Source organism: Mastomys coucha, unplaced genomic scaffold (assembly GCF_008632895.1).
Source record: "Mastomys coucha isolate ucsf_1 unplaced genomic scaffold, UCSF_Mcou_1 pScaffold21, whole genome shotgun sequence".
Lineage (NCBI taxonomy): Eukaryota > Metazoa > Chordata > Mammalia > Rodentia > Muridae > Mastomys > Mastomys coucha.
In genome coordinates this window covers 75,811,566-75,827,253 of record NW_022196904.1, presented here as the reverse complement: position 1 = coordinate 75,827,253, position 15,688 = coordinate 75,811,566, and the positions used below count along the sequence as shown (strand labels likewise).

At 34.8% G+C, this 15,688-nt stretch overlaps 1 protein-coding gene across 1 annotated transcript in view; it reads right to left on the bottom strand.

Annotated features, from left to right (window-relative positions):
• LOC116101286 (vomeronasal type-2 receptor 116-like) overlaps nt 1-13,684 on the bottom strand; it is a 24,912-nt gene extending 11,228 nt beyond the window's left edge. The window contains exons 1-5 of the mRNA XM_031384890.1: nt 13,479-13,684; nt 3,300-3,579; nt 2,109-2,915; nt 1,174-1,401; nt 672-795 (exon numbers count right to left, since the gene is read on the bottom strand). Coding sequence (XP_031240750.1) covers nt 672-795; nt 1,174-1,401; nt 2,109-2,915; nt 3,300-3,579; nt 13,479-13,684 — 1,645 coding nt within the window. The remainder of the gene's footprint in view (nt 1-671; nt 796-1,173; nt 1,402-2,108; nt 2,916-3,299; nt 3,580-13,478) is intronic.
• Between the last annotated feature and the right edge of the window lie 2,004 nt (nt 13,685-15,688).

The following is a 15,688-nucleotide window of genomic DNA, read 5'->3' as shown; positions in this document are numbered from 1 at the left end:
TAGAGTGCAAAAAAAAAAAAAAACTAACAAAAAAAAATCTCAACAAACAGAATTTCAGGCCAACTACCTTTAAGATCACTGTTGCAAAAATTCTCAACTCACAAATTATTGTGAGTTTTCTTTTCTGAGAATCCAAATGAAGCAATTCCACAAAAATCAGTGATGAGACAAGGGTTCTGAATCTTTCTGTATCTCTTCAACTTAGTACTTGAATTTCTAAAGGAGCCATATGACTAGAGGAGATGAAGATGATACAAATTAGAATGGACTAACTCAAAATAGAGCTATTCACAAATGATATGATAGTACACATAAGTGACTCCAAAAATTTGATGATAGAAGTTCTGTAGCTGAAAAACACATTCAGCAAAGTGAATGGATAGAATATTAACTCAAAAAAGATAGTAGCCACATTTTAAATAAACCATAAATGGACTGAGAAGGAAATTATGGCAATAATACCATTTATGTATGATACACATACAAAATATAAAATAAAGCACCAACAGAGCAAGAGAAAGACTTAAATTCTCTGAAGAAAGAAACTGAATAAAATAACAGAAGATGGGAAGATCTCCCATGCTTATCTTTTTCTTTCCATAAAGGACTTTTGGACACTGTACATTTTAGAGACATAAGCAATTTATTACTTTGAGAAAACATATCCTTACCTGTCATGTTGGAAATTTCATTTTCTGGGCAGTGGAAGCAATCAAAACAGCACACTGCCTTTCCCTCCTGAAAGTATTTTCTGAGTCCTGGTCTGCAAGGCACACTACAAATGGAGGCTGGAGTCTAAAGAAAATTGTATACATTATAGAAAAAACAGTTTAACACATGTGTCAAACACTGGAGTGATTCACAAGAGAAAGCCACTGAAAGTTTTCTCTTTACATAACATATCATATTATAAAGCAAAATTACATTTTTTGTTTTTTTAATGTTAAAACTTTTATGAACATATAGTGATTTTTATATCATGAAACACTTATGAGAGAGTGAGTAAGAGAGAGATTAAATAGAGAGATAGAGAAAAAGAGAGAGAGAGAATCTAGGATAGGGGAAGTCAATAAATGAGGAAATATTTAAAATGATATTTATAGCCAAACAGAAATAGACAAGATTATAGATAGTTTTGTTTCATGTAAAGTATTAAAATTAAAACTAAGTTACCTGCTTAATATCTGTAGCCCACTCTATCATTTGATCCGATATAAATAGTTGTTGGCCATTTGAAAAATTACCAGAAAATTTTCCTATTTTTATTTTAAGCCCATAGTGTTTTAAAAAATCCATGATATAGAAAATATCATACTCTGTATTCAGTTTTCTATTCTGGTTCATGTTCACTAGATCTCCAGCAGGATTTATAAATTGTATTGTCTTCATAAAAAAGAACATCTGAAACATATTTGCATTTTAGTTTCAACCATCCATACATATTAGTATAGAAATTATGACGTTTGTAATATCATTCATACCTATTATCTACTCCTAAAATCTAACTTTATCAGAAGTATTCAGTACTGAAAAATGAAAATATATTCAATATATATTTAAAGTTTCACTATGTTTTATAAATACCATTTTCCCACTGTATTTGATGCTGTAACATATGCACACATGAATTTTATATTTGGAGAATAATAATAAATAATCCAATGTTTTCTACCCATAGTGTTATTTGATCATAAGATAGGGAAACTAAGTACTTAGTTGTTCAAAATATTGAAAAAGTATTTGAAATTGTTTGAGGTCTATTTATTACATTAATTAGAAAATTTTTATCAAATAAAAGATAGGTCATTTTCTTAATTTCACTTATTAATTGTATAAGAAAGAAATTTCAGATGATAGAGTTAGGAGATTCATGTATGACTGAAATATCAGTGGAAATTTAATGACTAAGACTGTGAAAAGCTGACTTGGGTGGCATTGTTGGCTGTAATATAAATTATGACACTAACATGATGTGAGTCTTATGAAGTGGTAGAGTACAGAAATACATTCATTTAGGATAAAAGTTATTTATTTACATGAATTTTCACTTTAAGATTCCATTATGAATGCCATCTCTGAAATATGCCATTGAGTGTAAGAATTATTACCTTCCAGGAATTAAATTCCAGTTCCTTTCCTTCATTCTCTGAGTATGTGTCTACTTGTTGCAGAAGCATCTCATGAAGTGAGTGGGCCACAGCGTATACAGCATTGTACAAGTTGTAACATGTTTCACTCATAGACATTCCAAAGGGTGTCATAAAAAACCATTTAAATAAGGTTTTGGTTGGACAGTTCTTCAGTGTTGTACAATGCGGTGGTGGCAAAGAACACTTAAAGTAAGTCCACCACAGTTTAGCCAAAGAAATGTCATTACTGTAGTTAGACGGGTGCAGTGTCTGCATAAATTGTTTAAAACCAGACATCTCAGACTGCTGATGTGAATAAATAAGAGTCCCATGCACAGAGTTAAGCATAAACTCTCCTGTCATTGTAATCATATCAAATTGTGACACACTGACCCAGAGTCTCTGAATGTTTTTAAATTTCCAAAGTATGAAGTTAAATTGTATAGGAGATTCTTTATCCCCATAGACGATCACAACTTTTGCTGATGACGCTATGATTTGGTCATAATATTTATGAATCATTTTAAGGTATATCATCCTGTCATTTGAGATAATAGTGACAAATGCTAAGCAGACAGTGTTTCTTTCCATTGCTGCTCTCAATTCAGCAAGGAATTGAAATCCATGGTCATCATCTGTAATGATCACTCCTACCCAGTTCCATCTGAAGTGAACTGCTAGGGACACCATGCCTAGTGGTAGAGATGTATCCTTGGGGGTCATCTGGTAGAGATAAGGAAACTGTTCCTGGTCACTCAGAAGGAGATGATAATAACCACAGTAAAGCTGAAAGATATTGATCATAAGCAACATTATGAGGCAGATGGAATGCACAGGGCTCAGTCTAAGATCTAAGTGTGCTAGAGAACATGATAGAAGTGTAAGAAAGTATAGATTCTTCATCTGATTAGGAAAATAATATCCACCTTCTTGTGAATTGCTATACAAGTACAGATAAACTAAATCTTCTGATAAAACATTTCACATTATGTTGTCTTGCTGCCCTTTGTCATAAAGTTGTTACATTTGCCACAGAATGTGTCCAGCCTTTATATTTAATAAATCAGAATAGGTACAAATGAATAATCTGCCTTTTATTCAGCCTGGGTATTCAGAAACTCAGACTGTGGTAAGATAGTATTTCATTAAAACTAACCCTCTGTGACTTACCTCTGGAGTTCTAGAGAAGTACAGGAATGGTCCAAGTGTGTAAGATCCTAACCATAAAGGTCCCGTAAGTACAATTAAATATCTTCTCTGATTTTTACAATAGTAATTAGGAAAAATTTCCTTTTTTTTCAAGGACCAAACACTTTTCACATTATCCACAATTAGGTTACATTCAATCTTAACTAATAGGGAAATGTTGGGTAAAATATGAATGTTGTGATTGATTTCTTCAATGGCAAAATAAACACAGGAAATCAAGTGGATGGTTTTATGTGTCACACTGAAAACAGAGCACAGGAATCATAGGGGATACAGGTTCTAATTATGTTAATTTTAACTAAAAGTCAGTTAAGCAAAGATGTTTTAATTTTTGTGACCCATTCATATTTTGATACAATTAATTATTGTGAAATATTAGGATCCAAGAGCTGCAAAATAGTTAAACAATCGTAAAGTGGCCTTCTGGTTTCTGTCTCTGCCTGTAGTAGATCCTTTGCCACAGGGCTCCACACCCAAATACCACTGGGAAGGAACAAGCTTCCCAGAAGTGCTAAGAGGCCTGTGAGTCCAGGTAGTACCATGACTGCAGTGCAGAGGAACATACTCTGAACCTTCAGGACACAGGAACTGTGGGGCTGCCTGGGACAGGATTCTACAAGTCTCTGTCTGCCTCTAGAGCTGATCCTGTGCCACGGAGCTACATATACAAATACCACTAGGAAAGATGTGGTCTCCTAGGAGTGCCTAATACCTGGAAGCACAGGTAAGACCACCACTTCTCTACAAATTCCTGGTCCAGGAAGGACACTAACAGAACCATCAGGGCAAAGGAACCTAGGATCAGCTGGGGACAAGATCCTTCTGCACCTGAGAGCTGACCATGTAACACAGATCTCTGTACCCTAATTCCTACTGGGGGGGACTGGTCTCCCAGGAGTACTAACACAGAGGCTTACATGAGAGACAAGCCAAAGTCAGAGACAGCAAGACCAGCTAACACCAGAGACAACCAGATGGCAAAAGGCAAGCGCAAAAACATAAGCTTCCGAAACCAAGACTAATTGGCATCATCAGAACATAATCTCCCACTACAGTGAACCCTGGCTACCCCAACACACCAGAAAAGCAAGATTCGGATGTACACTGATATCTCATGATGATGGTAGAGGAATTTATAAAGGAAATAAAGAAAATAGAAACAATAAATAAATCACAAAAGGAGGCAACACTGGAGATAGAAAACTGAGGAAAAAGACCAGGAGCCATAGAAGCAAGCATTACCAACAGAATACAATGGATAGAAAAAACAATGTCAGGGGCAGAAGATACCATAGAAAACATTGATACAACAGTCAAAGAAAATGCAAAATGTGAAAAGCTCCTAACCCCAAACATTCAGGAAATCCAGGATGAAATGAGAAGACCAAACCTAAAGATAATAGGTGTGGAAGAGAGTGAAGATTCCCAACTTAAATGGCCAGTAAATATCTTCAACAAAATTATAGAAGAAAACTTCCCTAAGCTAACGAAAGAGATGTTCATGAACATACAAGAAGCCTACAGAATTCCAAATATACTGGACCAGAAAAGGAATTCCTCCCATCACATAATAATCAAAATAACAAATGCACTAAACAAAGAAAGAATATTAAAAGCAGTAAGGTATAAAGGTCAAGTAACATAAAGGCAGACCTATGAGCATTACACCAGACTTCTTACCAGAGACTAGGAAAGCTAGAAGGTCCTGGGTAGATCTCATGTAGACCCTAAAATGCCAATGCAGATGACTATACCCAGCAAAGCTCTCAATTACCATATAAGGAGAAACCAAGATATTCCATGACAAAATCAAATTTACAAATAACTTTCCACAAATCCAGCCTTACTAAGGATAATAGATGGAAAATGACAATAAGCAGAGGGAAACTACACATTAGAAAAAGCAAGAATTTCATCTTCTTTCAACAAACTCAAAAGAAGACAACCACGCAAACATAAAAGTACCATCAATAATAACAGGGAGCAACAATCACTATTCCTTAATATCTCTTAACATCAACTGACTTAATTCCCCAATAAAACAACACAGACTAATAGACTGGGTAAGTAAACAGTCCCAGGATTTTGCTTCATACGGAAATCACACATCAGTGTCAAAAACAAACACTACTTCAAAGTAAAGGGCTGGAAAACAATTTTCCAAGCCAATGGTCTCAAGAAACAAGCAGGAGTAACCTTTCTAATATTGCATAAAATCGACTTATAAACAAATGTAATCAAAAAAGATAAGGAAGGATACCTCGTACTCATCAAAGGAAAAATCTACCAATAATAGCTCTCAATTCTGAACATATATTCTCCAAATACAAGGGCAGCTACATTCATAAAAGAAATTTTATTAAAGCTAAAAGCACACATTGCACCTCACACAATAAGTATGCAGGACTTCAACACCCCACTCTCATCAATGGAGAGATCACGGAAACACAAACTAATCAGAGATACAGTGAAAATACTAGAAGTTTTGGACCAAATCAATTTAAAATATATCTATAGAACATTTCATCCTAAATGAAAAGAATATACCTTCTTCTCAGAACCTCATGGTAACTGCTCCAAAATTGACCATATAATCAGTCACAAATCAGACCTCAACAGATATAAGAAGACTGAAATAATCACATGCCTCCTATCATATCATTATTGATTAAGGCTTGTCTTCAATAGCAACAAAAAACAGAAAACACACATACACATGGAAGCTTAACAACACTCTACTCAATGATAACTTGGTCAAGGAAGAAATAAAGAAATTAAAGACTTTCTAGAGTTTAATGAAAATGAAGCCACAACATACTTAAACTTATGGAACACAATGAAAGCAGTCCTAAAAGGAAAACTAATAGCTTTAAGTACCTCCAAAAAGAAACCAGAGAGAGCATACACCAGCAATTTGACAGCACATCTGAAAGATCTAGAACAAAAAGAAACAAACTCACCCAAGAGGAGTCGAAGGCAAGAAATAATCAAAGTCAGGGCTGAAACCAACCAAATCAAAACAAAAAGACTATACATAGAATCAACCAAACCAGGAGCTGTTTCTTTGAGAAAATCAACAAGATAAATAAAACCTTGGCCAGAATTACCAGAGGGCACAAAGACAGTACCCAAATTAAAAAAAAAATCAGAAATGAAAACAGAGACACAATAACAAATTGTGGCTTAAAATAATTATTATAACAACAGAAAATGAAGAAATCCAACAAATCGTCAGATCCTACTACAAAAGCCTATACTCAACAAAACTGGAAAACCTGAATGAAATGGATTATTTTCTAGACAGATACCAAGTATCAAAGTTAAATCATGATCAGATAAATGATCAAAACTGTCCCATATTCCCTAAAGAAATAGAAACAGTCATTAATGGTCTCCCAACAAAAAAAGCCCAGGACCAGATGGGTTTAAGTGCAGTTTTATCAGACCTTCAAAGACCTAATACCAACACTCTTGAAACTATTCCACAAAATAGAGACAGAAGCAACTCTATTCATTCTATGAACTCCAATTCATTCTATGAAACCTTAAGTACTCTAACACCTGAACCACACAAATACCCAAGAGTTTCCCTTATGAATATTGATGCAAAAATACTCAGTAAAATCCTCCCAGACTGAGTCCAAAAATGCATTAAAATGGTCATCTATCATGATCAAGTAGGCTTCATCCCAGAGATACAGGGAAGGTGCAATATACATAAGTCCATCATCATAATCCACTGCCTAAAAAATCTCAAAGGAAAAAAACCATATGATCATTTTATTAGATGCTGAGAAAGCATTTGACAAAATCTAACATCCCTTCACGATAAAAGTCTTGGAAAGATCAGGAATTCAAGGCCCATACTTAAACATAGTATAAGCAATATATAGCAAAGCAGTAGCCAACATCAAACTTAAAGCAATCCCACTAAAATCAGGGACTAGACAAGGCTTCCCACTTTCTCACTACCTATTCAATAAAGTACTCAGAGTCCTATCTAGTGCAATTACACAATAAAAAGAGGTCATGGGGATACAAATTGGAAAGGAAGAAATCTAATTATCACTATTTGCAGATGATATGATAGTATGCTTAAGTGACCCCAAAAAAATCCAACAGAGAACTCCTAAACCTGAAAAACAACTTCAGCAACGTAGCTGGATATAAAATTAGCTCAAACAGGCCGGGCAGTGATGGCGCATGGCTTTAATACCAGCACTTGGGAGGCAGAGGCAGGTGGATTTCTGAGTTCAAGGTCAGCCTGGTCTATATAGAGTGAGTTTCAGGGCAGCCAGTGCTACACAGAGAAACCCTGTCTCGGAAAAAAAAAATTAACTCAAACAAATCAGTAACCTTTTCTCCACAAAGGTTTAACAGGCTGACAAAGAAATAAAGGAAACTACACACTTCTCAATAGTCACAAATAATATAAAATACCTTGGTGTGACTCTAACTAAGCAAATGAAATATCTATATGACAAGAACTTCAAGTCTCTGAAGAAAGAAATCAAAGAAAATCTTAGAAGATGGAAAGATCTCCCATGCTCATGAATTGATATAGTAAATTTTACTATATTTTAATACAGTAACAATGGCAATCTTGCTGAAAGCAATCTACAAATTCAATGCAATCCCCATCAAAATTCCAGCTCAATTCTTCATAGAGTTAGAAAGAACAGTTCTCAAACTCATTTGGAATAACAAAAAGCCCAGGATAGGGAAAACTGTTCTCAACAGTATAAGAACTACTGAGGGACTCACCATCCCTTACCTCAATTTTTATTACAGAGAAATAGTGGTAAAAAACTGCATGGTAGTGGTACAGAGAAAGACAGGAAGATCAATGGAGTAGAATGAAGACCCCAAAATGAATCCACACAGGTATGATCACTTGATCTTTGACAAAGGAGTTAAAACCCATCCAGTGGAAAAAATCTAGTATTTTCAACAAATTGTGCTGGTTCAACTGGTGGTTAGCATATAAAAATGCAATTTGATCCATTCTTACCTCCTTCTACAAAGCTCAAGTCCAAGTGGATCAAAGACCTCTACATAAAACCAGATACACTGAATCTAATAGAAAAGAAAGTGGGGAAGAGCCTTCAGCACATGGGAGAGGGGAAAATTTCCTGAACAGAACAAAAATAGCTTACGCTCTAAGATCAAGAATTGACAAATGGGACCTCATAAAATTACAAAGCTTCTGTAAAGCAAAAGGGCACTTTCAGTAGGACAAAATGACAACCAACAGATTGGGAAAAGATCTTCAGTAACACTACATTCGATAGAGGGCTAAAATCCAATATATACAAAGAACTCAAGAAGTTAGACTCCAGAGAAACAAATAACCCTATTAAAAATGGGGTACAGAGATGAACAAAGAATTCTCAACTGAGGATACTGAATGGCTGAGAAGCACCTAAAGAAATGTTCAACATCCTTAGTCATCAGGGAAATTCAAATCAAAACAATCCTGAGATTCCACCTCATATCTGTCAGAATGGCTAAGATCAAAAAATCAGGTGACAGCAGATGCTGGCAAGGATGTGGAAAAAGAGGAACACTCCTCCATTGCTGATGGGACTGCAAGCTGGTACAAACACTCTGGAAATCAGTTAGGCAGTTCCTCAGAAAATTGGACATACTACAAACTGAGGACCCAGCTATACCACTGCTGCGCATACCCACAGAAGATGGGCCAACATGCAATAAGGACACCTGTTCTACAACATTCATAGCAGCCTTATTTATAATAGCTAGGAGTTGGAAAGAACCCAGATGTTCCTCAACAGAGGAATTGATACAGAAAATATGGTACATTTACACAATGGAATACTACTCAGCTATTAAAAACAATGAATTTATGAAATTCTTAGGAAAATAGATGGAACTAGAAAATATCATTCTGAGTGAAGTAACCCAATCACAAAAGAACACACATGGTATGCACTCACCGATAAGTTGATATTAGCCCAGAAGCCCAGAATACCCAAGATACAATTTTCAGACCACATGAAGCTTAAGAAGAAGGAAGTCCCAAGTGTGGATACTTTGGTCCATCTTAGGAGGGGGAACTAAATACTCATGGCAGGAGTTACAAAGTGTGGAGCAGAGACTGAAGGAAAGGCCATCCAAAGACTGCCCCACCTGGGGATCCATCCTACATATAGTCACCAAACCCAGACATTATTGTGGATGCCAACAAGTGCTTGTGAACAGGACCCTTATATAATTGTCTCCTGAGGGGCTCTACCAGTACATGACAAATACAGAAGTGGATGTTTGAAGCCAACCATTGGACTGAGCATAGGGTCCAGGATGGAGGAAAGAACCCAAGAAGCTGAAGGGGTTTGCAGCCACATAGGAGGAACAATATGAACCAACTAGTAACCATAGAGCTCCCAGGGACTAAACCACCAACCATAGAGTACACATGGAGGGACCCATGGCTCCAGCTGTAGTAGAGGATGGACTTCTTGTTCATCAATGGGAGGGAAATCACTTGGTCCTGTGAAGGCTTTATGCCCCAGTGTAGGGGAATGCCAGGGCCAGGAAGCAGGAGTGGGTTTTTTGGTGAGCATTTGGAGAGGGAGAGCATAGGGGGTTTTCAGAGGGGAAACCAGGAAAGGAGATAAAATTTGGAATGTAAATGAGGAAAATATCTATTTAAAAAATTCTTAAAAGATTTTTTTAATTTAATGAATTGTACTTTATGCTTTTGTTTTGATGTTTTGTATCTAAAATATACAATTGCATTAAGCATTTGCAGAGTTTTCTGTTACCTTCTCTTTTTTAATGATTTATTTATTTATTTTATGCATATGAGTACACCATCATTGCTCTTCTTAGATACACCAGAAGAGGGCACCTGACTGCATTACAGATGTTTGAATTGAACTCAGGAATTCTAGAAGAGCAGTTGGTGCTCTTAACCACTGAACCATCTCTCCAGTCCTGTTGTCTTCTTCTTTTGACTTCTTCTTTAACTGTGTTATAAAATTAGACATTATGCACCTTTTTTGATGTTTTTAATAAAGCTTTTTAAAATAAATAATTTTATATTAAAAGGATTCTGTTATTTTTGAAATTTTCTACAATTCCCTCTTGTTTTTCTTGAACATAGTGAAATATCTATGTGTCATCTATGGATAAGAAAAGATTTCTGAGCCAACATTGAATCTAACCATGACTTCATAACTCTAATAATGAACATGTGTGGAAAAGAACTAGAATTATCTCCTATCTAAAATGTTTGTTTGTTTCCTTGTTTCTTTGTTTTCAGAAACAGAACTAAAAATGATATATATGTAACTGTTAAATTAGATTATATGTTCTTATTTATAAGTAGCCAGGCAGTGGTGGCACATGCCTTTAATCCCAGCACTTGGGAGGAGGTAGAGGCAGAGGAAGGCAGATTTCTGATTTTGAGGCCTGCCTGGTAAACAGAGTGAGTTCCAGGACAAGTAGGACTATATAGAGAAACCCTGTCTCAAAAAATAAATAAAACCAACCAAACAATCAAAAATTAGCTATAAGTACAACCAATCTTTTGGTTGGGATTGTGTTCTTCTAGCTTCATGTATACCCTTAGGTTGTACCAATTCATTCTTTCTCTACAATCATTGGCTATTGTATAACTGGCCATGGGTTCTATTTGGCATTCAGTATACCCTTGAAACTGCATCATCAATAATTTTTTGTACAGCCTCATCTCTATTTTTTGTAGTGATTTGTGATTACAGGAAACACTTATTTAACTGTCTATAACTTGTGGCTCTGAAGCTGTTATTGAATTGACTTAACAGTTTCATGTTCTCTATTATTTACAACTTCTTATTTTTAATAACTTTTATTCTAGTATTATTCCCTTATTTCTTTGAATTTTTCTCTCACTTAGAAATATCTGAATTTGTGTAATACTTTTTAAAGCTATTACCATTCTGTACTGGAAAGAGATATGCACTTTAAAAATTGAGTTCTCTAATTAGTCCACTTCAATCATTGATGTATGAATGTTTAATATGTCAAGAAATATCTTTATAAAGTACACTTCAGAATTAAAAAAGAATAGTTAAACCAATCCTAAATAATGAAATAACTAGTAGGAGTATCACCATTTCTGATCACACTTTGTACTCCACACCTCTATTAATAATATTGAGTATATTATACTAAAAGCACATTTTATATAAACAACAATAGTAACATAAATTTGATTTATGCTGTAATTTAGATGGACTTGAAAATAGTATGCTTAGTAAAAAGCATAATATGACATAAGGCATATAATCTCAATTATATTAAATATTCAATTGTATAAGTCAGGAAGAGAAAGTTGATTTCAGAGTACGGAAGGTATGAATTGATAAAAAGATAAAAGTTGAGGACACAGCATTCAGTAGTCCCATAAAATCGTCTAAGTATTTTAAACTTGACTGTGGTATTGGAAACACACACAAACACAAAGATGTGCATGCACACACACACACATACACACACACATACACTCACACAAACATATATATACATATACACAAATATATATATATATATTACTACATATGTTGCATTTATACTTTAAACACATTGATCATACCTAATTTACACATGTACAAAACCTAAATTGAAAAAATAACCACCTAAATCAAATTAGCTATAATAAAATTTGTGTTTAATTTTTTCAAATCATATACTTTAATTTACATTAACTTTTATTATACAATCATTTTAAAGTTAATGGTTTCTATATAAAATATTTAATGCTTTACATTTTAAAAATATTGTTGGTTTTGGTTTGCCATCATCAATGATGCCACGTTTTCTAATCTGCTTGATGAGTGTTTACTAAACAGTTCTGGGATTTCTCTTTAATCTGGGGAAAGGCTAGAGTTTATCTGATGAGTATTTTCTGTTCAATTATTGGAAGGCATTAAATATGACAGATAATACATTCTATGCTATCCACAAATAGGTAATATAACCTCTTTTAAAAAGGTACCTCCAGGTAGGGTAATTGTGGGAGAAAAATATGAAAACATTTCTGCACTACTCAAAGAGACATTTGAATTATTCACTGAGTTATTGTAAATTTCTCTATGGATGTGCATCACAAGAAAAATAGCTATCATATGATGCAGTCCTAACACTTACTAGTAATGTAGGAGACTTAATTTAAAAAGTGTCCCATTGATGCAAGATGTGTTCACTATATGAAAATCTGTTAACATAATCTATCGTAAGAAAAACTCAAAATTCACATGATCATCTCAGATGCTGAAAAGGTGCTAGACAAAACACAATACCTATTCATGTTAAAAAGTATTGGAAAGATTACGTATTCAAAGATCATAATTAAACAGAAGAAAACAATAAGCAAGGTCCATAGATGAAGTGTCCAATAGCAGGAAGAGGAGCTTATAGAGTTCATATCCAGGAGAAAGACAGGGCTTAATGTGGGCAGATGGGGTTGTGATCTCACAGTCAAAAACTCTGACCCAGAAATGTTTCTGTATGAAGGAACTGCAGCGACAAATTTGGAGAAAAGGAGAGTCAAGACCTGGCCAAATTGGGATCCCTCTCAAACTAGATTCTAAAAACTATTACTGATGCTATGGTGAGCTTACAGACAGGAGCCCAGCATGGCTGTATTCTGAGAGGCCCAACAAGTAGCTGACTGAGACACATACAGATACGTACACCCAACCATTGAACTGAATTCAGAGATTTCTGTGTTTGAATTACGGAAAGGCTGGAAGAAGCTGAAGAGGAGGACTACCCCATAGTAAGACTTGGACCCCTCAATGTCTCAGACATTTAGTCAATTAGCTAGCATACACTAGCATCACATGAAACCATAAGATGGAAACTGTCAAATAAAGTAGATATCTCTAAGAGTAAGGTCAATAGTGTGTGATTCATTCATTTGGCATCTAACTGGATTGTGATTTAAAAATGACAATAAAAAAGCTACAACATGAACTACATTAATTAGTGAAATGACCAGCTTATGAAACATAAAATAAATTTTAGTTTTGTCCTAGAAAATGGACAGCCAGAAGTCACATAAGATCTTATCTATCACTCACCACCCCTGGAATGTTTAATGTGCATTTATGCATAAATAAAAGATACACTTACTGCTTGTCTAGATTCTCACTGAAGTAATCATTCTTCACATAGCCACTCTTTGTGTAAATGGAAAAGAAACAATCAGCCTCTTTATCTCCTAGATAATTTTCTGTATCTTTTATTCTCCAGAAGCACCTGGGTTCACTCAAATAGCAAAAAAGTACAGAAAGCTTCAGAACCAAGAAGACAACAATCAAAGGGAACATCTTTGCCATGTCATCAAGATAGGCTCCTTGAGCAAAATGCAGCATGAGGCATCAGGCAGGCAGAATCTCACATACCAAATTTTCATAAACACATCCAGGTGTCCTTTTTATTACTGTAGTTACTATGAAAGAACACATGTACTTCTCACAACATTTACTTAGTTCACTGATGGCCTCTGGAGGATTCTCAAGCATTCTCTGGCCTCAAGCCCTACATCTGAGATCCTACAGCCAGGTAAAATATAGGGCTAATAATTTTGATCATGATTATCCTTTTATGTATACCTTATGATTACATTCATGTAAGTAGACGTGAGGGTTCCAGACATGATTCCTTTTGGGAATATTTTCTCACAAGTCGAGTTCATCAAGCCAGTTTTCTGAAATCATTTGCAATAGTTTGCTTTTGTTACATATGTAATTCCAATGAGTTTTACAAGAAATTACATCAGTGAATCCAACTGAACCCAATTGACTTCACTAATAAAAAAGTTTAATAAAAGAAAGCAATACCTTTATCCATCTTCAACACTTGTAGACATTAACTTTATATGGTTGCTTTCTGTCTGAATCTTGTTTCTTGCATTTATTATGAATTGAATTATATTAGAACAGGGTCATGGAAAATATATAATTTGGTATTAACATTATTCATAAGCTGTTAACAAATATTGATTACATGGGAAATCCAAGGCAAGCAAGATTTTTATTTCATTGTTCATGAAAGGTTAGTTCAAATAGCAAGATGAGTGCACAGACTATATTGGATTTAAGTGTCTTAAGTGATCTCAAGGTGTATTAACCTTAGTTGTGATACTGAATAAGAAATCCATTCTTTTAATATGCAAGAGTGATTTCCATAGTAATGCATCTTTACAATGCATATAGATCTTGGATTATTTTCATTTTGACTAACAATTTCAAGTCAGTACTAAACATTCTTTGTTATTAGTCATCTGTACTGTTTTCCTTTATAGTAGGGTTTCTGATGAATATAGATAGATATTACACAGCACAAATATTCTCTGCCAAGGAAAATCTTCAAAGTTCATCATACAAGAAAGAAAAATAACCTCATTGTATGTGGCTGGGCATATAATTCAGTGATCGTGTTTATTATTAATATATTTTGTAAGAATGCACTTTCAAAAATATATGTTTGTTGCCATTCATTTGCTTTAGTTTGTTGTTGTTGTTGTAGCTATTGAATTATATTGCATGCGTAAGAACGTCATATGTTAAAAACATTTATATTCTACTTTTTAGTTCTTTGATAGTCTTTAGGTTTACAAGTCATTTTGATCTCAATCACACCATTGTCTACTTCTTTATTCCTACATTCACTATCTATCCAATTGTGTGTCCTTTAATTTAAAGCCTTCAAACTTTTTTGCTGCCAAAATTGTCAGGAATAATTGATCTTCCAAAGAAGTGTGGTCAACCTGTCATGGTATGGGTTCTCATTTAAAAAGAGAGATCTTTTTCCATAAGCTAAAATTTCAATTCGCCAATACCACCTCTCATCTTCATATTTGGATGTAATATCTCTTGGACTTGTACAGTGCTATATTTGCTGCCTCAGTCCCTGGGAGTTGGAAGCTGCCCTGCTGTGTTCAGAACATTATTTTTCCTTCTAGTCATCCCCTACTTCCAGCACTTATATTCAATCCATTCAAATTGCTACAATAGCTACTTGTGTCTTACGGAACATGTATTAAATATGGTGTCCCTAGACTCATATACTCTGTAGTTCCCAATTCTCTCCCCTTCAGCCCATACATTTCTCTGTGCTAATAATCTTATACTAAGAAGCACAGAAGCATCAATACTTTGGTCTTCCTTCTTGAGCTTCATATGGTCTGTGAATTCTATCTTGGGTATTCTGAACTGTTGGACTAATATCCACTTCTCAGTGAGTGTATACCATGTATGTTCTTTTGTGACTGGGTTACCTTATTCAGGATGATATTTTCAAGTTCCATCCATTTGCCTGTGAATTTCATGAAGTCATTG